Source organism: Drosophila subpulchrella, chromosome 3L (assembly GCF_014743375.2).
Source record: "Drosophila subpulchrella strain 33 F10 #4 breed RU33 chromosome 3L, RU_Dsub_v1.1 Primary Assembly, whole genome shotgun sequence".
Lineage (NCBI taxonomy): Eukaryota > Metazoa > Arthropoda > Insecta > Diptera > Drosophilidae > Drosophila > Drosophila subpulchrella.
The window spans coordinates 16,412,589-16,434,421 of record NC_050612.1 but is presented as its reverse complement, the minus strand read 5'-3'; the positions used below and the strand labels follow the sequence as shown (position 1 = coordinate 16,434,421).

At 41.9% G+C, this 21,833-nt stretch overlaps 2 protein-coding genes across 3 annotated transcripts; both read right to left on the bottom strand.

The window, feature by feature from the left end:
- Positions 1 to 1,437: 1,437 nt before the first annotated feature.
- Positions 1,438 to 4,718, bottom strand: LOC119554456 (protein ERGIC-53). The gene is made up of 5 exons (XM_037865368.1): positions 4,500 to 4,718; positions 3,586 to 4,304; positions 3,045 to 3,520; positions 2,347 to 2,472; positions 1,438 to 2,290 (listed from the first exon to the last, which is right to left on the bottom strand). The coding sequence occupies exons 1-5, from the start codon at positions 4,678 to 4,680 to the stop codon at positions 2,254 to 2,256; spliced, it is 1,539 nt and encodes a 512-aa protein (XP_037721296.1). The 5' UTR covers positions 4,681 to 4,718; the 3' UTR covers positions 1,438 to 2,253.
- A 509-nt stretch (positions 4,719 to 5,227) lies between these two features.
- Positions 5,228 to 14,809, bottom strand: LOC119553018 (zinc transporter foi). Of its 2 annotated transcripts, none has more exons than XM_037863069.1 (6): positions 14,352 to 14,809; positions 8,355 to 8,939; positions 7,958 to 8,294; positions 7,730 to 7,899; positions 6,643 to 7,668; positions 5,228 to 6,577 (listed from the first exon to the last, which is right to left on the bottom strand). In XM_037863069.1, exons 2-6 carry the CDS (start codon positions 8,778 to 8,780, stop codon positions 6,413 to 6,415), a joined length of 2,124 nt encoding a protein of 707 aa, XP_037718997.1. In that variant the 5' UTR covers positions 8,781 to 8,939; positions 14,352 to 14,809; the 3' UTR covers positions 5,228 to 6,412. The 2 variants fall into 2 exon arrangements, with proteins under 2 accessions (XP_037718997.1, XP_037718998.1); XM_037863070.1 differs by lacking the exon at positions 14,352 to 14,809 and adding an exon at positions 10,853 to 10,934.
- Between the last annotated feature and the right edge of the window lie 7,024 nt (positions 14,810 to 21,833).

The following is a 21,833-nucleotide window of genomic DNA, read 5'->3' as shown; positions in this document are numbered from 1 at the left end:
TAATTATTATTATATAAGTTGTAAAAACTTTAAGTTTTATATAATGTTTATTTTTTAACAAGTTTTGTTGGCCTTAAAAATAAACATTTTATATTTTTATATGGTTTATATGTCTGTAGTTCACCAGTTTAAATTGGGTTTTCACATAGGTTTATATTAACGATTATAATCTTAAGGTGCTGGATTTATCTTGAAAAACTTTATAAGCAAGAACATATTAAGCAAACAAATATTAAATATCTGTTAACTTTTTTACGTTTATTGAGAACTTAAAAATAACTATAGTTTGACTTTGAATGAAAGAATTTCGATTATAAACATATTTCGTGGTATATGAAATATAAATTTTTATTTCATCATGAACATCAACACAACGTGATTTTCCATATTTAAAAAGGAAAAGATGATCACTAAATTGTACCTTTAGTTAGATTATTGTACTCACTTTTCTAAGTCACAGAATTAAGACAAGACTATTTAAATAGTCCTCTTCAGAACATAAAAAACTGTTTCACTAGATTTATAATAAGAGCATCCGCTAAACTTTCTCTAAAGGAACAATGTGAGCAGACTAGGTTCTTTAATTATAATTTATAACCATACAAAGATGACCTAAAATAATATTTTCTATTTATTTACTTGAAGCCTATACTAGGGACTACGTTTTGTTGCAGTGCACCAGCCAAAACCCTGCTGTGAAAATCCCTCAAAATGAAACCATTTTCTCTGTTTGCAAGCCCCGTGCCGATTGGCTGTTGAAAAAAGTTGATAGCCTTTCGAACCCCCTTACAAACCGCTTTTGAACAGGTCCTGCTCCTGCGCACTGAAAGTACATAGGACTCGTAGCACATAGGCGAAGCTGCCATCCAACCACACACCAGAGCTGCCGGTCTCGAGACCCCACATGTAACCCCTTCCCCGAACCCAGAGTGAATTTATAACATGGGCCACGACTGCCGTTGGCTTCTGTCCATTTATCTTTGGCTGGGTTTTCCTGGGATTTTTTTCTCAGGGAAATGGGATGGGTACCCAGACCACAGAGGACCTGCCCACAATGCCACCAATGGCAGTTACATTTTATGGGCAAAGTTCACCAGAACCCAACGCGTTCCCCACATCCACGCACTTTGGCGACCAAGTGGCGCCATTTTTGCCGCATTGTCATCGCTGGGAGGATGGGGACGGGAATCTGACAGGGATTCTAGTTTATGCTTACGAGGACTTTTCAAGAAATAAGTTTTTCCTCTGTCAATATCAGCGAAAATAAAATCGCAATCGAGGGAGTATAAAAATAAAACTAAAGTGCACAGTAAAGCGATAAAGTTGGACAGTTATTGATAGACTTTTGTGACGATTTTCTATAAATTGATTTTTATTTTCAGTTTAAACATTTCTATCGAGACTGGAATGGACAACATATATAAAAACACACTTCACTTCAATTGTTTTATAATTTATCAGTATGTATATTAAGATTATTCAGTAGAAAACTTCCTTACATCGCACCAATGATATGCGAACAAAACAAGAACTTAGTGAGACAGTTCATCATAATTATTAAATAAGTTCATTTTCAGGCTAAATAACAAGAAAGCTGGCTAACTCGCTTTGTTGAGTACAGATCGCTTGAAAATGGAAAGAAGATTTTTGTTGCCAATTCAGTTTCGGAGAGCAGAGTCCAGAAGACTCCATATAACTTTAAAGTATACACAATATCAAAATTAGCTACGTTTACAAAATTTTCATACATTTATAATTGTTTTTTGCAATTTTTATATATTTTTTTGTAGATTGATTTTCATTTGTTTTGTAGAAATGCCTGCACACATGATATGCAGAGTTGAGAATGAAGTGAAACTTTCGACTTGACTTGATAAACAAATAAAAAACATCTTCTGCTGGCTATTACTAGGGGGAAGTTTGTATTGTGGCTTCTTCGACGGTTTCTTCGTTTTGTATTGCGTGGCATTGTCATGAGGCTATTCATTGTTCAAAATTGTTGTTCTCTCTTCGATTAAGTAACGACTTGAATTTGTATTCGGGACCCAACTAGGTCGGGACAGACTTCTATATAAAAAAAACAAACAGTTACACGCAATGGTAGAGCATTCTACGCAGAAGTCTTAAATCTTTCATTTTAACTAAATTTAGTTGCAGCCTAGTCAGGTGTGCGAATGTGTTTCCTCGAGTTTTGTGTGGGTGTATGTTTGTGTGTTTGTTAATCGTTACGATCCCAATTAGTCGCAATTTCGCCTAATAGAACTTTTTCGCTTGTGCTTCGCTGCGGTTTCTGCAAGGAATACTTATTAGTTGGGAACCCTGGATTAATGGATCATATATACTCACTTGAAGACGTTGTAGATGAAGACTAGCAGCAATTGCACAACAGTTACGCTTAGGAACAATGTGACTCCAACGCAATTGCCCGTAGGGCAGTTGGCCACTTGCGCTGCTCCTTGTTGCGCTCCCAATCTGTAAGGTAAAAAAATAAAAAAAACACATTATTATCGATGAAATAAGGCATAATATTCGGAAACAAAAATATGATTAGCATATTTCTTTAAAAACTTCTCGGTCTAACCATCTATGGAACATCGAGGACTAGACAAAAAACTTTTCACATTAATATTCGGTAATGATCCTAACATCAATCGGGTAGTTTCACTAAAATTTGTTTTTCAATAATGCATCTCATCATCTGCATCGATCTCTTTATCAATAATTTTTTTTTTTAGTATAGGTTAGTCTATTATTATTTTATTACATTAGTACCGTGATGGGCTAGAGAAACGATTTTAAATATCAAATAAATATTTAAAAAGGCTTAGGCATGTCATCTTTAAATCCAAAGTTTAAAGGACCAATTGTATATGATTTATAAATTTAAGATTCGGTAAACATCAACAAATGCTAAGAGTATATCACAATCAGTTAAATAATATTCAAATATTCCTGATGTTAGATCTAAATCTATTCGTGCTAATTAAATAAAAGCCGACAACGGGTTTTAGAAATCAAAACTTGATCTAAAGCGTATTCCTCACCTCTGGCCCACGTGCGTGATGCCCTGCTTGACCTGGTTCATGCCATCGCGCATCTCGGCGATTAGCGTTTGCACATCGTAGCCGGTGGATTGGATTTGTGCTGTGGGCGCGTGCTTCTGATTCGTTTGAATGTTATCAGTGCGCACATTGATATCGCCCACCAGTTGGCGTATCTCGCGGATGGAGCTCAGCAGCATGTTCTGATTGGTGAGCAGAAGATCGACATCGGACCTGCTGACGGCGCCAACGGGCAGCTGTTGCTGTGGCACTCCGCCGACGGCTGGCGGAGGCAGAGCCTGTCCGGCATTGCGCGAGACCAGCGACAACGTGGTCTCCTGGCGGCCAATGATCTCGTCCACCTTGCGGGACAGCTCACGCAGATGGTCGGCAATCTGGCTCTGACCCTGCCAGATCTGACGCAGCTCACGCTGGTTCTCCGACTCGTAGAACTCCTCCCAATCCTCTTCGTCTTTGTGCTGTAGGATTACGCAAAAGTTGATTATCAGTTGTACAGATAAGCTTCCCGCTGCGTGGCACTTACCTCGTCGGGATGCTCCTTCTTGTACTCCTGCTTTTGCTTCTCCAGCTTGTCCTGGTACTCCTTGTACTCCTGCGTGAGCTTCTCCTGGTTCTCCGCCTTGAGCTGGTCCTGCACCTGTCCGGCGGCATGCAGCGAGGTGGTCAGGAAGTGGAACACATCATGGTCATCGGCCAGACCGCCCGTGGCGGCCGAGATGCCAAAGTATCCGTTCTTGGGCAGATTCACGCCATCCGTCCGCAGACACAGCTCGTAGTCATCGTTGTTGTTGGTCATTCCATTGTGGATGAGCACGGTGAGCACATTGTTGTAGTACTCGATGCGCGCCCGCGTGGGGAAGGGCTTGTTGCGGAAATCGCGGAGGCAACCGCTCAGGAGCTGGGTGGTTCCATCGTTGGCATGGTCATAGAGCTTAGTGCCATCGTTGAGCACCGCACTGATGTAGGGATTGTTGTGCTTGTTGTCGTTGTCGAAGGAGTCGAACATGATGGCCAGACCGTTCCAGCGGTCGGAGGACCCAAAGACGGGCCCATTGTAGTCGCCCTTCTCCGTGGTGTACCAGAAGGCCAGGCCATCGGCTCCGATCCGGCCACGTCCCGTCACCCGGAACACGATCTCCACGTCCCACCAGTCGAAGTTCGTCTGCGATTTCGTCCAGATGGCACCCTTCTGGGAGCGCAGCGATGGCGCCACGCGCACACTTTCCGAACTGGCGATGGCATCTGCAATGGGGAGCAACAAGTTGTGGCTATAGAAACACACGGGGAATCGTGCTCAAAACGAAAATGAAATCCAAACAAAGTGCCTGCGTGTACACTTGGCCGCCTCGCGCCATCTCGCTCGCACCAACGGCGGCCGAGCGGCAGCGAGTGGGCCAAAACAACTGACGTGGAGCTGCGTCCCCCACCCGTACTCACTTCCCCCGTACTCCCAGAACGGCACGGTTCCATCTTTCTGGGCCAGGTACGGCGGCTTGAACGAATATTTGTACTCGAAGCGACGGTGCACGCCCACGGCGCCGGGACTCAGGTTGCCGGTGGCCTCGGAGCAGGGGTTCCACGCCAGGAAGCACAAAATGGCCAGGAAAGTGGGCCGCATTTTGCAGTTATATGTTGACAATAAAGATGCAAGAAATTCGATATCACCATCGATGGGATCGATGTTTTTGATAATAACGTAAGTCGGGAAACGTAAGCAAACGTAAGTGTCACCAAAAGAGGGAGAGGGTAGATGTATTTTTTTGATAGAGATGGTAGCTGCAGAAAAACGTAAGCAAACATAAGTACTGTTGCGCAGATTTGAGAACCCAAGGTGGGTGTCCTTGCTAACTTATTAATATTCCCCAAGCCCGCCCCATTGAAAACCTCCTGCTATCAGTTTTCTTTATGAAGTTGAGGTGGAAAAACATTTATTTTGAAAATTTACAGTGTTTACGTTCCGTTACAAAACAAACAGAAATGTAGCAAAATACGCGCCATTCGCATGTACTGATGCACACCTTCACGACTTACATACAAACATGTCTATCAATACAATATAATTATTGTAAAATTATTTCGTTAGTTGTTTCAATTGCCTTTTGCGTGATATCACCAAAGTATTACTACATCCATCTCTCCAAAATTCCTTTAGCACAGTGTCCAAGTATATATGTTTACTTCTTTATTCTCTGTTTTTGGTTTCCTGTTTCTAGTTTTCGTAGAGCTTACAGCTAGAATTAGTATAGGTTTTACTGCCTCGTTAGCACATAGTGTGGGCTTTATAAAATATTGTTAGTTGCTCAGTTTAAGTGATAGCTTCGTGTGCAGATCGGTGTGTGTGGGATAGTCATTAGGGGCGATCGTGCCGCAAGTCGCACCATTTTACAAATGTTAGTTACTCATTTTGAATCACAATCACTTTCGTGTTAGTTGTGTGCGCCTTAAAAAATAACAAAACAAAACTCGAATAAGAACAAAATGAAATGGGTGGTTTTTTCTTGGTTTATTACAAAATCATAATTAAACAAAGGCGCTACGGGGTAGCGGAAGTGTAAATTATGCATGAGCGTGCAATTTAATAATCTTTTCAATTTATTACAAATACGATAATAAATTATGCTTAAATGGGTTTTGTGTATTTCCTAAAGTGGAAATTATAGGCGATCAAGTCGTTAAGTACTGTCAGAAATCATAACAGTGGACATCTCTTAATTCTGGGTTTAGAATGTTAAACTCGCATAAAGTAAACGTGCGCACCCTAGACTACAAAATACAAAAACTATATGTATGTATACATATTCTAGAATATATATATATCGTAATTGTTAGGTTCTTTTTCAGTGTATAAGATCAGTTATCAGAGGATTTCGGGATCCAGATCCAATTCGTTTTTTTTGTTATTTGCTTCTCTCGCTTTAGAGCTTTCTTCTTTCAATTGGTTTCTTCTAAATTCAAGATCACTTTATAACCTAGGCAATTTCAAGACATCTTACAATTAATCGGGTGTGAAATCGATTCGAACGCAGTTCAAAAGCAAAATTAGGAACGAAAATAAAACAAGTTTGCTGAATCGCGTCTCTTGTGTGGGTGTGTGTGGCTTGTGTGTTTCATAAACTGGATAACAAATGCGTTTGATAAGCGCCAACCGGCTGTGTCTGTGGTGTTGGTGTTCTCTTTGTGTAACTCTGTGGACTAAGGTAAACAACAATCTAATCAAATTATACAAAAAATAATAATTCAAGAGGTCCTATTGGCCTGGCGGAAAAATGCAGTCAATACACAAGATACGCTGCAATTCACATAATACGCTACAAGATTCGCTGCGGTTGGTTACAATTTCAGTTATGTGATTAATGCACACGCTGGTGAGATGTGGCCCCCGCCGTGCCAAACACGCTCATTAGATCGCCCTCGTAAAGGGCAATCACTAGCATTATCCCCACGCCGCTCAGCATGCCGAGTATCTGCAGCAGGAACTGTCCCAGCGATTTGTGCGAGGCCGAGATTTCGGGCATCTGTAAAAAATAAAACAATAAATAAGTACATTTATTATATGGCATAAATCCTATAGATAACTCACCATATCGACCAGGGCAATGTAGATAAACAGACCCGCCGCCACTGCAAACATCCACTGGGCCATATCCTGCGACTGGCCAAAGGCAATGCCGAAGATCATGCCGATGAAACTCAGGACTCCCGTCAACAGGTTGTAGTAGACGGCCGACTTCACCGACATGCCCGCCTTCATTAGGATGGCAAAGTCCCCGAGCTCGTGCGGCAATTCGTGGCAGAAGACGGCCAGCGAGGTGGAGAAACCGCCGGCAATATTCTCCGCAAAGGCTGCACCGATGGCCATGCCATCCGTGAAATTGTGCAGTCCGTCTCCCATAATGATCATCCAGGCCACGGCGCTCAGCGTTTCCGGCGGCGAATGGACGTGTCCGTGGCGATGACTGTGACCGTGATGCGAGGACTCGTGCTCCCGCAGGATCACAGTCACATGATCGTTCCGGCCGTCCTTATCCTTCGCACTGTTCGAGGCGTACACCGCATTGCCATCCAAATCGGTCACAATGGTGTTGTTGTCCTGGCCCTCATGACTCTGCTGGTGGCTGTTGTGCTTGTGGTTGTGATTATGATGATTATGGTGATTCATCTCCACACAGTTCGTGTGCAGCGTTGACAGCAGGGACTCGGCAGCGGCGGCCATGTCGTTGGATCCTTCATGATCGCCCACACCGTTGCGTATCTCCGAAGCAGAAGCAGCATCTCCGCCAGCGCCCGCCGCCGAGTTCACTCCATCGCCGGGCAAGTGCATCCACTCGCTCTGCTTGTTGTTCATGGTGATCTCGTCGTAGCAATACGGATACGAGCTGTACTTCTGCTTGCAGATCTTGTCGCCGGCCACAGAGTTGTTCACCGACGAATCGGGATCCCGCATCACCTTCGCCCGCGACGGTTTCTTCGTCTCCTTCTTCTCCACGCTCTTGCGCCACTCGGAGATCATGGTCAGCGCATGCTCGGTCACGTAAAAGAAGATGATGCCGCCCAGGCAGCCCAGCCCCTTCATGATCATGCCCCTTTCGTCCTGGCCTGCCAGCGACTATCAAAAGGGGAATTCAACATTAGTCACGGTACGGGGCTAACTTATCAGCTCTACTCACATGAGGCAGCAAGTGCAGCAGGGCATCGCCGGTCATCGTTCCAACGGCCAGCGACACCAGATACTGGATGATGTATTTGTAATACCGCGAGTTCATAAACGGTATGATGGCTACTCCCACCAGGCCAAGGATGCCGCAGGCAAACACAGAAATGAAGGCGTAGACCCACACTAGAAAAGAAGATACAGATGAGTATGGAATAAGGTAGCACAATGTCTTTTTACACACCATAGAATATATCCTTGTCCTTCTCCTCTTCCAGCAGCTTTTCCGTGCTGTCGATGTCGGACAGGATTGCCGGCTCTATGCAGCCACCACTTTGAGCTTTCAGCTCGTACAGCAGAATCGGACATAGATGTAGCAAGTCCTTTTCACTTAGCTTAAAGTTCTGGGAATCCTCGCTGTGACTAATGGGCTGGGGTGCGCAAATCACGTTGGAGTTGGTGCCATTCTGGCTGAGCGTGCAGTTGCTCAGCTGCAGATTACTATGCTCCTCATCCTCTTCATGATCGTGGTGATAATTGTGGGGCTGGACATGATGCACTAAGAGACTGGTGGGCACGCACTAAGATGTAAACAAGAGTTAGTCAAGAGTAAAAGCAAAAATTAAGCTCGATGTACTTACAGTTCCTTCACTTGCCCCACTGGCCAGCGAGTGGAGGCTGAGCTGCTGGAGCAGGCCATCGAATCCGCTGCTGTTCATCAGCTCGTTCTGGACCATCAACTTATCGAGATAGTACTGGGTGATCTGCGGGACACGGGATTCGGAGCTGTGGCTATGGCCGTGGTCGGCATGGCGCTTTTGTCTCCTCGATGGCGGGCTGGTGCTGTAGTTGGGGGTGTCGTCGTCGCCAGAAGCGGATCGCTGCTGTCGCCGATCGGTGGTTTCACTGGAGGGACTCAGGTTCGTATAGACGCGGGCGTTGAGCTGCTCCTGGCTGAGGGTCATCACCAGCGCCGGACCGAGTAGACTCTCGATGTGATCCTGGCAGTGCAGGCGGTGTGCACAGAGTAGGCACACCACGCAAACGGCCATTATATGACGAGCCATTTTGGGGCTCCACTACTTGCTACTACTTTGTCTTCCACTACTCCTAGGACTAATGCTGATGACTCTGACTCTCGTTGCGGTTTACTGCCCAGCACGATCTGCCACAATCATTATATATCCGTCGATCAGTTAGTCGTCAATTGGCGCGCTTATTTCGATCTGGAATGGAATGGAAAAGTCAGCAAGAGATTAGCCAAAAACGAAAAGCAAGTACAGGCAGCTGTAAGCCAACACACAATTCTGTTTGATTAAAAATCGTTTATGGGGCTCTACTGTCAGCCCCTTGTTAACATCCCACACTCATTAGGCCAGAACCGATCCGAAACGATCGCAGGCACTTACAAAAGCCATTTGCCCATTGCATAACCAAAATAGTCAGCCAACCAAAGCGGAAGTTCAAGATCGTTCGTTGGTGGATCGACACCTCCAAAAATGGGATATCGACTGGTTTCAAGTGCCCCCAAGATCGCCATAAATGGGCGGCTTCGCTGCATTCGCTGTTTGTGATAAACAAAAAGTTCTGCTAGTTTTGGCAATAGGGATATAGATCACTTTATTATATTAAGGAAGGCAAATGGCTTCTCAGCTCAGTGAGCTTTTGCGGTTTTCGGTATATGGATATGTAAAACTTTGAAATACATTCCAGTGCAGCTCACAAATTCTAAGTAAATTATTTATGTACCAGCTTTTTAAGAGCAAAACACCCATTTGAAGGGTGTCAAATATTTTTATCACCATTACCAAATACATACTTAATAAATAATATTAGTTTATCTTGAGTACATATCTTTATAAATTTGCACATCATCACTTCTAATCATTCCAGCTTCGAAGAGCTCCGACTTTTATCAGTTTTATAAATTAACATTCCTACTTCTTATCAAAGCATGAGCTTTTCAAATCACAATCTCATATTTCTTGGATTTTTTTTTACTTTTCAATATCAGCATAAAATTGCTTGATTTCCTCACTATTTTTGTGTAATTCTTGGTTGATAACACTTTACAAAAAGCAATCGTAAAAGTTACACAACTATATTAACAAATTTTGGCTTATCAGCCAACTGGTTTTCAGCTCCTAATCGGGAGCCAAATTGTTGGATGCCATGCGGCTTCTTCGATGAGCAAACTACGAGTGGCACGCGCCAAAAAAGAAATTCGCCAGGCGGGACTTGAAATTTTCAACCCACTACCCCCACTAACTGAAAATTAGTTGGTTATTGTAGTTGGCTATAACAACTTGTTGTTGTTGTGGTGGTGGTACTCAGACAATTTTGCAATTGCGCATTAATGCCACAACTTGGGTGCTTAGTTTTAGTTCAACGGTCCTGCATTGAAATCCAATTTATTGATAAAACTTTGGCGAAAATTTACGACACAGGTGAGAGAGATACACGTGGGTGGCGCGCGCTGGTTATCGACTTAATAAAAAGCGAAAGCCCAAAACACTATGGGTAATAATAGAAACGTCATTGTTGTTGCATAAAGTGTGGCTGGCTGGTGGCGTCAAGGTCGCAGGAAGTGGGTGGCAGGGCGGATGGGCGGCATCCGCGGCATTGACAAGGACACACGTCGCCTTGGCAAGGGGTTAAGTGTTAAAGGTTGAGGCTGAAGTTCGCACTTGTTGAGGAAATTAACTGCCAAACGGCCAAAGGAAGTTCGCAGGCAATCACCGCCAAGGCAGAAACTTAATTTCAGGGCAATAAAAATCAATCAACGAAGCAAATTATTTGCATACAAATTCCCCAAATAAGATCAGACACAATTCATCGGCAATATTCCCAATCAATCCCGCAAGCTCAGTCAATTGGTCAAGTGACTGACTGACTGTTTCGTTTGTGTTTCGGTTTTTCACTATATCATTTTTTGTAATCAAGCCTCATTTAAATTCTGTTCGCGTGATTTTAATGAAACCACTGGGAGAAAAATGTTTAACGATCTCGTTTTTATGAGGCCTTCAATGCTATATATTTACATATGTATATATGTATCAATTCAATTCACTTTCTTTTGTGCCACATTGATAATAAATTTATTGAAAATGTTTAAAAATAAATTGGATGGTACTCGTACCGAATAGAACTCTTTGGGGAACACTGAACCGAACCGAACCAAATCGATTTGAGATCCGAACCACCGACGAGCTTTGCAAACGCTTTGGAACTGAGCGGCGCGCGTTGCTTGCGGTTCGATTTATAAGCCAGTTTCATTGCCGGCTTGAGTGAGTATAGGTACATAATGTACTATATGTGAATGACTGGGGACCACATTAAAGCATACCCACATCGAAGGCGTGCTAACTTGGCGGGGCGTGGATGATTTCGGACCATGGCTAACAACGAAGAGAACGTTAGAACCACACGATTGCACTTGAAGTTTGCTTTATGAACCAAGAGGATACATTTTATCTTGTTAATGATTCATTAAGATGTCAAAAACTATATTTGTTGAGTAGATTTAAAATTACTTTAAAATATTCCCTTTTTTCAGATCTTAAGTCATTCTTATGACCCTTTTTCAAAAACAAAAACATTTATTTTTAGCTTTTTAATATCGTGTATGCCTATTTCGATTATAATAAACTATAACGTTCATATATTAAATTGGTCTATTTTTGTTTAGCAACTTTAAAGAAATTAATGTTTATGGGTTTTTAAGAAGCAGCTGTGTATAAACAATAAACCTACGAAACTAAATACACAAATATAAGGTAACTAATCCCAAATAAAAGTTGAGAATCAATAGTTTAAATATAGAACCTTTAAGTCTATATTTGTTTGTAATTTTATAACTTGATTGATTCATTGATACATTCGACTTCTTTAATAATTCATGAACCTTGTTTTATTTGGATTTTTTGGTCGACCGTATCAAGGGTTCACTGTACATTCTTTTTCCTATTCCCTTTTCTTGAACATTTACTTTTTGCTGACTCAATTTTAGTTCGCATAACATCTCCATGTCGAAAAATACACTCGTCGGTTTATTCCGAGGTCTCTTGGTAATAATTTAGTTGAAAAGTCACTGAACTTGCTGCTGACTCAATGAAATACATATGTACATCGAATTTGGCATGATATCTTCAATAGTGCAGACAAAATCTGCTTAAATTTTGCATACCCCCTTTAAGAATGCTGAGTCAAGAAAAAGGTGTTTCGCATGATATCCAATTTCCCTAGACAGGAATTTAAAGACAACAAATATTTATTCTAAATACCAATCTATACAAAAGTCCTCCATGATTAAAATTCATAAGGGTGGGTATTTTTTCGGTCATTTTAAAACGCATGCTGGAAACCGATTGCTGATTCAACACATTGAATTTTCAAATGAAATCTCCATTTAATCAGCTTCAGTTCTCTGGAACCCATTCACATAATGTTTAGTTCGCAAAATCCAACGGCGGAACGTATAAATGCTGAAATTTCAGAGGCGAACGTTTTCTGACTCACCAAAATATTTTTCGCATAAGATCTCCATGCTGAAAATTTGTAGGGGAGGGTTTTATTTCGCAAATTGTGAAATTCTTACACACGCCAGAAACCGGTTGCTGAGTCAACATAATGAAATTTCACATGAGATCTCCATTGCATAAAGTCAAATTTTCTGGTACCCATTCCCCTTTATGTTGAGTTCGCAAAATCAAATTACCCTTGGGACCCAAAAAAGCTGAAATTTCACACACGATCGCTCAAAGTACAAACGATAAATGGGGCCGCGTGTTGATGATTCACTTGATTGAAATAAATTTCACATGATATCTCCACGTTTAAAACAATGACAAGGGACTATTAAATATCACATTTTCGCTATACAACGACGCAAAAGCCTTTAAGACCTGGGAACTAACTCGTAAAACTTCTCGCACGACTTATATCTTTATGTGCTAAGTGCTGACGCAATCTGCAGTTTGCTGGGCCTGAAATTTCAACCAGACATCCACATTTACACTTGAGATACGCTCTCTACCTGCCAAGGAATTTATCTTTTATCTTAACCTCTATACAAACTAATTTCATACCTGAAACTCCAGACAAATAACCTGCAAATGGTGTCTACCTAAGAACCCAAACACACACACGCAGTTGAGCATTATCTTTTTTTTTTTTATTTTATATACATTTTTCAGTGAGCCAGTAAATCGAGGGCCAAAGCTTGATCTAAAGTTTCAGTGGACTGTTTGTTGGGGAGATATGAAAAACCTCGGGCCATGTGACGGTCACATGAAAAACGAAGTTCTGGACGGATAGAAGCATTTAAACCCCGACTTTGCAGAGGTCGATCACGTTTGGAATCGGTATGGAACGTTACGGATCCAAGCCGATTGGATCGATTCCGGACGGGACGAGGTTTTGACCTTGCCATGCTCGTCAACTGGTGAGTTACGTGGTCTGGGGCTTTAATATTCAGCTAGTAAGGTAGTACCAACCACTGTGACACATAACTGATGTTGAAGGGCTGGCCATAAGCGATAAATAATTCATCTGGGGGCATCATTGAAATGATCGTAGTGAATTGTTTGTTTTCCGTATCGAGTGGGGGGTTGGCTGCCTCAGCTGACGGCGCCGGTTGCAAGACGGTGTTGAGTTGAAATTGCATATTACCATTTGCAATATCACTTTAGCAAATTGTGCTGGCTCATGAATAATTGATTCGCGGCGGCGTGGAAAAGTTACCGGCCGATAAGGATACTTCTGTTGCCCATCGGCGGTATTATCTATGATTCATGCACCACCTACACTTCTGGAAAAAAACAAAAACTATGTGGACGGCAGCCAAAAGAGCGAAAGAAACACATGCTGATATATGGGTCAGTGGCGATAACAGTGGTGAGTGCCAAAGGGGGTCTACGCATCCGGAATGGGTTCGAGAATATGTGAAGTAATACCATTTCCCACTGAACAAACAGCCGATTGAAGGAGAGATAATACAAATAAAGGTTGCGTAATTGTCGATGAAGAGATGGGCAGAATTGCACGTGATCACAAAATATAAATATTAAGATTACAGTTTTTATTAAAATATTTGTGGAAATACTAATGCAATGCTATGTATGTTAAGATCATTAAGTTCTTTATGCTGAATATATTTGCTATTTCTGGATCCATTGTGTTAATGTGAAAATTTGGAAACCCCTTCTAGAACATTTTGCAGCCACGCCACTGGCCGATATGCAGCATTCTGGCACGTTTGCTACTACTAATTCCCTTGATTTTGCGTAATTAGGCTCTGAAGATAGCGGCGAATGGAAATGACATTCGGAATTGCGCTGAATTATGTATAGAACATGACTATAAGTATGTCGATCGAAAATAGCATAAAAACGTGCTGAATATCAGTGTAGTTACGTGTGCATCTGTGTATGCGGCTGTATACGTATACGTATGTAAGTGAGCGGGTGTCAAAATCACACGCACATGGTAATGTCCCGCTATAAATAAATGTGACTGGGCGGTGGGTGGCAGGTAGGTGGAATGGGGGGCCCGTCGCATGCACTTTCCATACCGTACTTAAAGTTCTACCAACTAGTAACTAAGATTAATCTGTATTTAATATAGAGACTGCAACTCACCCGTGAATTTTGCTTTTGCCGGACTGTTTAGCACATTACACATACAAACACACACACACACGTACAAACGGTTATATTTATCAATTCCTGAAGTTAATGCGGGATCGAAGATAATGCTGGACGATTCTGGGGCTCTAGCTGCTGTCGATGCGGTGGGCGTGAATTGGGGGCGGCGGTCGAGATAACGCCGAACGTCAATTACGTAGCAATAATCTCGGAATCGAATCGAAATCGAGTTGAATCCGACCGGAGCGGCGAGATTTGCACGGGGGGGGCGGAGTACGGGACACGGCCACCAACACCAACACGGGCTCAATTACGCAAGGGGCGGGCTAACTGTAAACATTTTCCGGACACGCTAAACATACGCCGCTGCCATCTCTCTTTCTCTTTCTCCGCCAAACACAAAAAATCCGCAACTGTAACAATTTTTTTTATAACAATTATCGATAGGCGGCAGAGTGACCGGCTGCGGCGGGCAAAATACTTTTCGGTATTTTTAATAACGCTAGTGATGGTAAAGTACGCCGGCTCAAAAAGTTAGTATGACAAAGAATAAGGGTATTACTTAAAGTATTCAATTCACCTCTTTATCAGCTGTTCCATACAAACTGCACTTTTAGGAACTTCAGCAATTGTTATGTGCTTAAGAATACAGAAATTACGAATTTAACAAAGCTGTTTACATTAAGACAGATAACGATAGGCACAATATCGATACACAACTATCGACGACTCGTGAGCTCAGGGAGTCGTGCAGCAGCTGAGTCAAATCATGGAACTGGTTCCTAAAACCGGATAACTCCCAAATGAACCGAAGTTTAAATCCGAGAAATTCGAGTGGTTTTTGGCGAAGAGAGGCTTGGAAAAGTGAAACAAGCAAGGGTAAAAAAAGGGGCGAAAATAAGTGGTCGCAGACGGTTCTGTCGGCAAGAAGAATAATATTAAAAGAAGTCAAGGGTAGGAACCCAAATATTCCGTGAGGGATAAGCGTGGATCAGGAAGATAGATTGATATAAGGAGAGACGAAGACCAGCCACCAGGAGGAGATCAAAATTTTCAGCAAGAAAATTGGCCACTCATCCCCGGGTGGCCACAGGTTTTTATTTGCCCTTAAAATTATATTTGCCAAAGAAAATTAAAAGTTGTTCCCAAAGACTGCGAGCGGCAAAAAAAATCAGCAAGCCGAAAATTAAAACAAAAACGGGACTGATAATATATTTGGTTATGTAACCCGCCCAAACTTATTTATTCCTACTTATATATATTCAAAATATTTATTTATTTAGCCTATTTATTCACGCAAACCAAAAAGTACTGAAATATTATTTATTGTTATTTATTTATTTATTTATTTATTTATATATATGTATGTGTTCCATGTAAAAGTTCGGTACCGTAGGTAGGCTTATTAAATGTTAGAACTTAAGAGAAAGTTTTGAATTATAATGTGAAAACGAAATGAATTCGTGTGAATAGAAATTAGTGTTGGTTGGTGAGATTTCCGTTTTGTTTTTTGTTGTGTCTGCTGCGTAGACAACATTTTTGGTTGTTCCCCTCCCTGGGACATTCGATGACTAGCCGGCATCTACACTGCGCGAAAAGCAGGACACGACACAATTCACAGGCAGTACTTTAGTATTTTTTACATTAAGTTAAAAAGTATTCATTTAGGTACTTTTGCCTTAGTAATAGTTTTAGCCATTTACTTATAATAAAAACTAAAATCATACACTTTTCACATCTAAAAATTTAACAACTGGTCACAGTTGTTTGAAAATTCACCATTTAGAGTAGTTCCCCAATCGCTAATATATTTTATTGCATTTTTAAGAATTTAGCAATTTGGCTGGTTAGGGAATACCCTAAATAATTTAAATAAGTAAATATTTAGTATTTTTCCCAATTACCCCACGACGGTTGATAAGTGTGTAATCGAGTAACATTTCCTCTTCTATCAAATTCCGATAGCCGATAGCCCTGAACATTTGCTCGGTCTGTCCTGTGGTGAATTTTTCTTTCGGAGAGGAGAGAACAGATCTTGCATCTACTTTTTCACTGACACTTACGCTGAGGCTATCTCCCTTTTTTACTGACATACGGTGGCTTACGTTTTACGTTTGCTGACCACTTACGTCTTACGTTCTGGCGCGTTTGTGAGTTTCCATTCCAAAGGGAGAGCGCGAAGTTTCAATTGGGGGACCGCAAAAAGATATAGTATTTATTCTCGTTCAGCAGACCTTTGTACGTTGTAAATCGAATATCGTTGGTAATTTTAAAGGAATTTGTAGATAAAACACTTTGTTTACTCTCGCCGTGCCAGAAATCGCAAGTTAAGTAAAAAAAACAACCAGAAAAGTGAAAATAAAGTGTGTGAAAGGCAATAGAAGATTGTTGCAATTGGTGCCAAGGGCATTTTGTAGATCCTGGGCGCGGCGTAAGAAGAATTCTCCAGAATCTTGCTTGGGAGTGAGCGAGATACGAAATTTTTCTATTTACTTCGAACTTCTAGAGGCAATTTGTTGGAATACCCCTATTCCTATACCGAAATACCATTTTACTATTATCCATTTTAGGCATTAATGAAAGCGTAACCTTTGGTAACACTGATCGTTCTTCTTCCCCTTTTCTTGAATTAAGTTGTGGAGCAACACCGCAACACCGTTAAAATAAAACATAAAACATAAAACATAGTTCCTTCTGCGTAATTATTGGGAACATAAAACGACAATAACAATACAATTCGAGTAAAACAGTCGAGGGAAAAAACCGAGAGATGACATTATCAGCAGCCCCTCTCTTGAGGCGTATCTCTCACAGACTCGTGACCGGACCCATGTAGCGAAATGACGACGATAAGAATTTTGGGGTTTTAGGGATGCTTCCGTTGGGCGATTGCTTCTGGGAATGTCTAGAATTTCTAGAAGCGCTCCGTAAATCTGATCAAATACCATACATACTATAATGAATACTGATAATTTTCGAGGGGCTTGATGAATGAGTGCCGATAGGTTTGACCTTCACTTATACTTTCTTTTCCTGATCTTTTCACGGGTTCCTGTCTTGACCTTCGGTTCTTCTTTTGCTCCTGCCCTCGCAGCTCCTCTGGCTGATCCCTTTGACGCTCCATTGGCTCTGGCTTTGGGTACCGCCTTGGGTATAGGTTTGCCTCCAGATTTGGGTCGTGGCTTAGCTCTGGCCTTTGGTCCTACCTTTAGTCCCAACCTGGATAGTATCTTTTGGACCTGGCCAAAATCTCTGTTGAAGAATTGCCGGAATTGAGCATCTTTTGGATGAGATGTTCGGGGGGGATTTCCTTCTAGGTTTTTTTTGGCGAGACCACTTCGTTACACTTCTGCAAAGGTGTAGAGTCCTCTTCCGTGGGAATGGATGGGGAAACGGTTCCGGCCTTCCTTCTAGTTCTGGCCGGTTCATGCTCTGCATTTTTGACCGGAGCCCTCTTTCTGCCCTTTCTCGGCGAGACTACTTCGTTACACTCCTCCTGCAAAGGTGTAGAGTCCTCTTTCTGGGAATGGATGAGTTTTGGGGTTTTAGGGATGCTTCCGTTGGGCGATTGCTTCTGGGAATGTCAAGAATTTCGCGACGAACTATCATAAATTCCAGCCAAACTAGAAGCGCTCCGTAAATCTGATCAAATACCATACATACTATAATGAATACTGATAATTTTCGAGGGGCTTGATGAATGAGTGCCGATAGGTTTGACCTTCACTTATACTTTCTTTTCCTGATCGTTGCACGGGTTCCTGTCTTGACCTTCGGTTCTTCTTTTGCTCCTGCCCTCGCAGCTCCTCTGGCTGATCCCTTTGACGCTCCATTGGCTCTGGCTTTGGGTACCGCCTTGGGTACAGGTTTGCCTCCAGATTTGGGTCGTGGCTTAGCTCTGGCCTTTGGTCCCATTTTGAATAGTATATTTTGGACCTGACCAAAATCTCTGTTGAAGAATTGCCGGAATTGAGCATCCCTTGGATGAGATGTTGGGGGGACTTCCTTCTAGGTTTTTTTTGGCGAGACCACTTCGTTACACTCCTCCTGCAAAGGTGTAGAGTCCTCTTCCGTGGGAATTGATGGGGAAACGGTTCCGGCCTGCCTTCTAGTTCTGGCCGGTTCTTGCGCTTCATTTTTGACCGGAGCCCTCTTTCTGCCCTTTCTCGGCGAGTCCACTTCGTTACACTCCTCCTGCAAAGGTGTAGAGTCCTCTTTCTGGAAATGGATGAGGAAACGGTTCCGGCATTCCTTCTAGTTCCTCTGGCCGGTTGTTCATCAGTAATATTAACCGAAGCCCGCCTCTTTCTTAATCGAATCGGGAATCGAAGTATCGATAGTTACAATTGTGGAACAAATGAGATGCCCACAACGCACTATGCATTTTTTTCAAAAACTGAAGGCTTTTCGCATTAGTTAATTAGTAAAATGAATTTCCCTCCAACGAGGTACCGTGCATGTTGGTACAACGTCTGTGAAAGTCAATTTAGCGTCAAAACATAATTTTTTCCCACATGGTTAGCGTCCTGAAAACAATTTATACATAGTGGTTCATGTCTTGGAACTTTCTGGTTCAAATTTGAATCTGGCGGCACTTCTTTTACCTATTTATCTGCCCCCACTGTAAAGCGATTTTCTCAAAAACTGACAGCTTTATCTTTATGATTTTATCACTGAAATCGCTTTAGGCGATCCCCAATCTGCCAATATACCGTGCATGTTGGTACAACGTCTGATTGGAGAGCCCTGTGCAATTTAATATTTGCCCCCCTTTTTTGTATGGGAAAAATCCGAGGTGCATTCACTGTTAAGCGATTTTCTCAAAAACTGACGGCATTTTTTTGAAGTTTGTGGGCGTTAAAGTGGGTGTGGCAAACTTTTTTTTTGGGTCAATCGATAGGTATTGATGAGAACAATTCATTCCAGTTTAAATTTCTACTCTACTGTAGGAGCCACAGTTTTGGGTGGTTTGTGGGCGTTACGGTGCTGAGATCTTCCTTTACTTAACTTTTCGAGAATAAAACTGTTACGTGCCCAAGCCTAAATGAGCAGCAGCTAAAAACTGTAAACAACTTATTGGTATATGTATATTGTGTGATTTTCAGACCAAATGTCGATCCGATCCATGTCTGTCAAGCAAAGCCATTACCGTTCTTTCCAAACGTCGCTTCCGTTCGACTTTTGGTGGTTGTCGAATTGAAAGACAAAGTCAAGACATAGGCGTTGGGTATCTGTCAATTTTTGGTTTTAAATTTATCAAGTGTTTCAAGTGGATGGGATGCACACAGGATATCAACCCTCGAACAAGCATATGTCCTACCCAGATGGTTTTCCAAAGTATTATAGAGAATTTTAAAAATTAGAAGACTCACCAGCTTGTTTTATACGTTTGTCCAGTGTAAATAGCTGACCCTTGTGAAATTAAATAGTTTACCACCCTCTTAGGCCGTTTGCCATCTGACTGGCCTCTTCTTGAAAATGACCTAAATACGACACGGCACAGTGAGACTGACCTATGTCCTATGTGCGTGCCGCGGATGTGTCACGGGGTGTGTTTACCACGTGCAGGCCGGATACCTTTGGGCTCGCAGGGCGCTCCCATTGCGTGCCCTAAGCAAACACTGCACACCAGGAAATTACCTTTGTTCAGCTGCGTGCGCACACCCAAAAATAAGAATAACTGGCTTCATTAATCCATCTCGTTTAGAGTTCCAAAAAGATCTTTGAACTTTATTGTGTGGCTGTGTGTAACAATAAACACATTGCTGTTGCTGCCGGCAGATGGTTGCGCTTAATTGATTGTTATTAGAATCAATCACAAAAAATCAACTGATCTTTTGTTTTCTTTACGGAGGCTAGAAATAACACAGTTAGATGGTTATTTACTGCGTACGCCAGTATTGACACATATTTAGCTCCTGTTTAAGGGGGAGTTTCACTTAGAATTAATTTTTATTCATCCACAGAGATATTCAGCTGCCCATGAGAGTACAATAAATCGTTTCCCCCAAATGAAACTCAAAATATTTGTTCAGTAGTAGCTGCATTGCGCCCATTGAGATCGAAAGTCCCCCCACTGGATTTGGATTTTAAAAGTGTTTTTATAAAAATACAAATAAAATGTGTGAAGTACGACATATTTTATATAGGACTGGGGAGAGATATGAGAGTGCCGTCATGAGAAGGGATGATGCCATAAGAGATGAAGGAGTGCCATATACAATTTTTTATACAAAAGCGGAACACGAACTTTCATTGGACCGGAGCTGGTAACCTTCCCATCCAATGGTATTCAGTTTTCCAAAAATACTCTGACATATGGTCCCCATCTACTACCGTGGGGTTCCCCATGGACCAGTTTTTATTCTAGCGCTGCCATGCAGTGCATTCTGTCGGTGTCTTTTTAACTGCAAAGCGGACCGAATGTGGAGGATGCCATATGTGCATAGGGCAGGATCTCCAATGCTCAACTGCTTCTGCCACTTCATTTTCGCAGTTCGAGGGGTGCCTGAAATAGACCCAAGTTCCGTTCAGTTTCTTTAGTTTCTTGGAACTCGAACGTAATCCTCAAACTGGACCCGAGTCTCAGTTAAAAATCAGAGACCAATGTTCTTAATTGCTCTTTTCACTGACATATCCAATTTGTTCAGAGGTATTTCTTTTTCACTTGGCAGATACTTGAAGCATGGTGCTGGTGCCGGAATTCGTTACCGCTCTTGAATTGTCATAGATGAGGGTCCGTGCAATGCAATGGTACACATGTTTACAATCTGAAATCATTTGTTGGCGCGAAGTCGCTTAGAATGTGTGAAATTCTCCGTGCTCCCAGATCAACCTTCTCTGAAAAAGTGTGTAAAATATATATTAGTTTCGTTTATTTGAAAAAACATTGCCTCATGCAAAAAGCGAAATATATTATAGCCGAGACTTTATTGAGGTATGTATATATGTACATATATCTTCGACTCGGTTCAAATTCCTCAATAATGACATAACTTGGCCTGTGGATAGATAAGGGAATTTTATTCCATTCCATATTCTCAGTGGATCGGTTATCGTTTCATTTTTCTTTACTATTTCGTTAGGAAGTGGGAGCATTAGTCATAATATGTGTGCACTTTTGAACCATCAGAGTACTTATCCCCGAAGCAAATCATCTGCAATCTGAGTAATCAGCTACTAGTCCTTGGGAGCTTTCTTTGTCGATGTGAAAGGTTTTGGACTTTTAAAAGCGGATTGAAATATAGTTTACATGGTCGAACTTTAAAATGTATTGAAAGTACAGTTATCTACTCAACAAATACTGAGTGTATAAAAATAGCCACATATTGATAGAAATCCCAAGATAAAAGGCCAATTTAAGGGGTCCAGAGCTGTGCGTTCGCATCCCATGACAGACATATCTTGTTGACGATTACAATTTATCATTTACAACTTGCATCTACTTGCAGCGACCAATTTAAAGATTGTTGAACT

Bases quoted from the DNA above. Each gene is read 5' to 3' on its own strand.
- LOC119554456 (XM_037865368.1), bottom strand. From the start codon at position 4,680: ATGCGGCCCACTTTCCTGGCCATTTTGTGCTTCCTGGCGTGGAACCCC. The intron at 3,521-3,585 runs GTAAGTGCCACG...GTAATCCTACAG, and splicing joins AGAAGGAGCATCCCGACGAG to CACAAAGACGAAGAGGATTG. The intron at 2,473-3,044 runs GTGAGGAATACG...TTTACCTTACAG, and splicing joins ATCACGCACGTGGGCCAGAG to ATTGGGAGCGCAACAAGGAG.
- LOC119553018 (XM_037863069.1), bottom strand. From the start codon at position 8,780: ATGGCTCGTCATATAATGGCCGTTTGCGTGGTGTGCCTACTCTGTGCA. The intron at 8,295-8,354 runs GTAAGTACATCG...TTTACATCTTAG, and splicing joins GTGGGGCAAGTGAAGGAACT to TGCGTGCCCACCAGTCTCTT. The intron at 7,669-7,729 runs GTGAGTAGAGCT...CCCTTTTGATAG, and splicing joins TGCTGCACTTGCTGCCTCAT to TCGCTGGCAGGCCAGGACGA.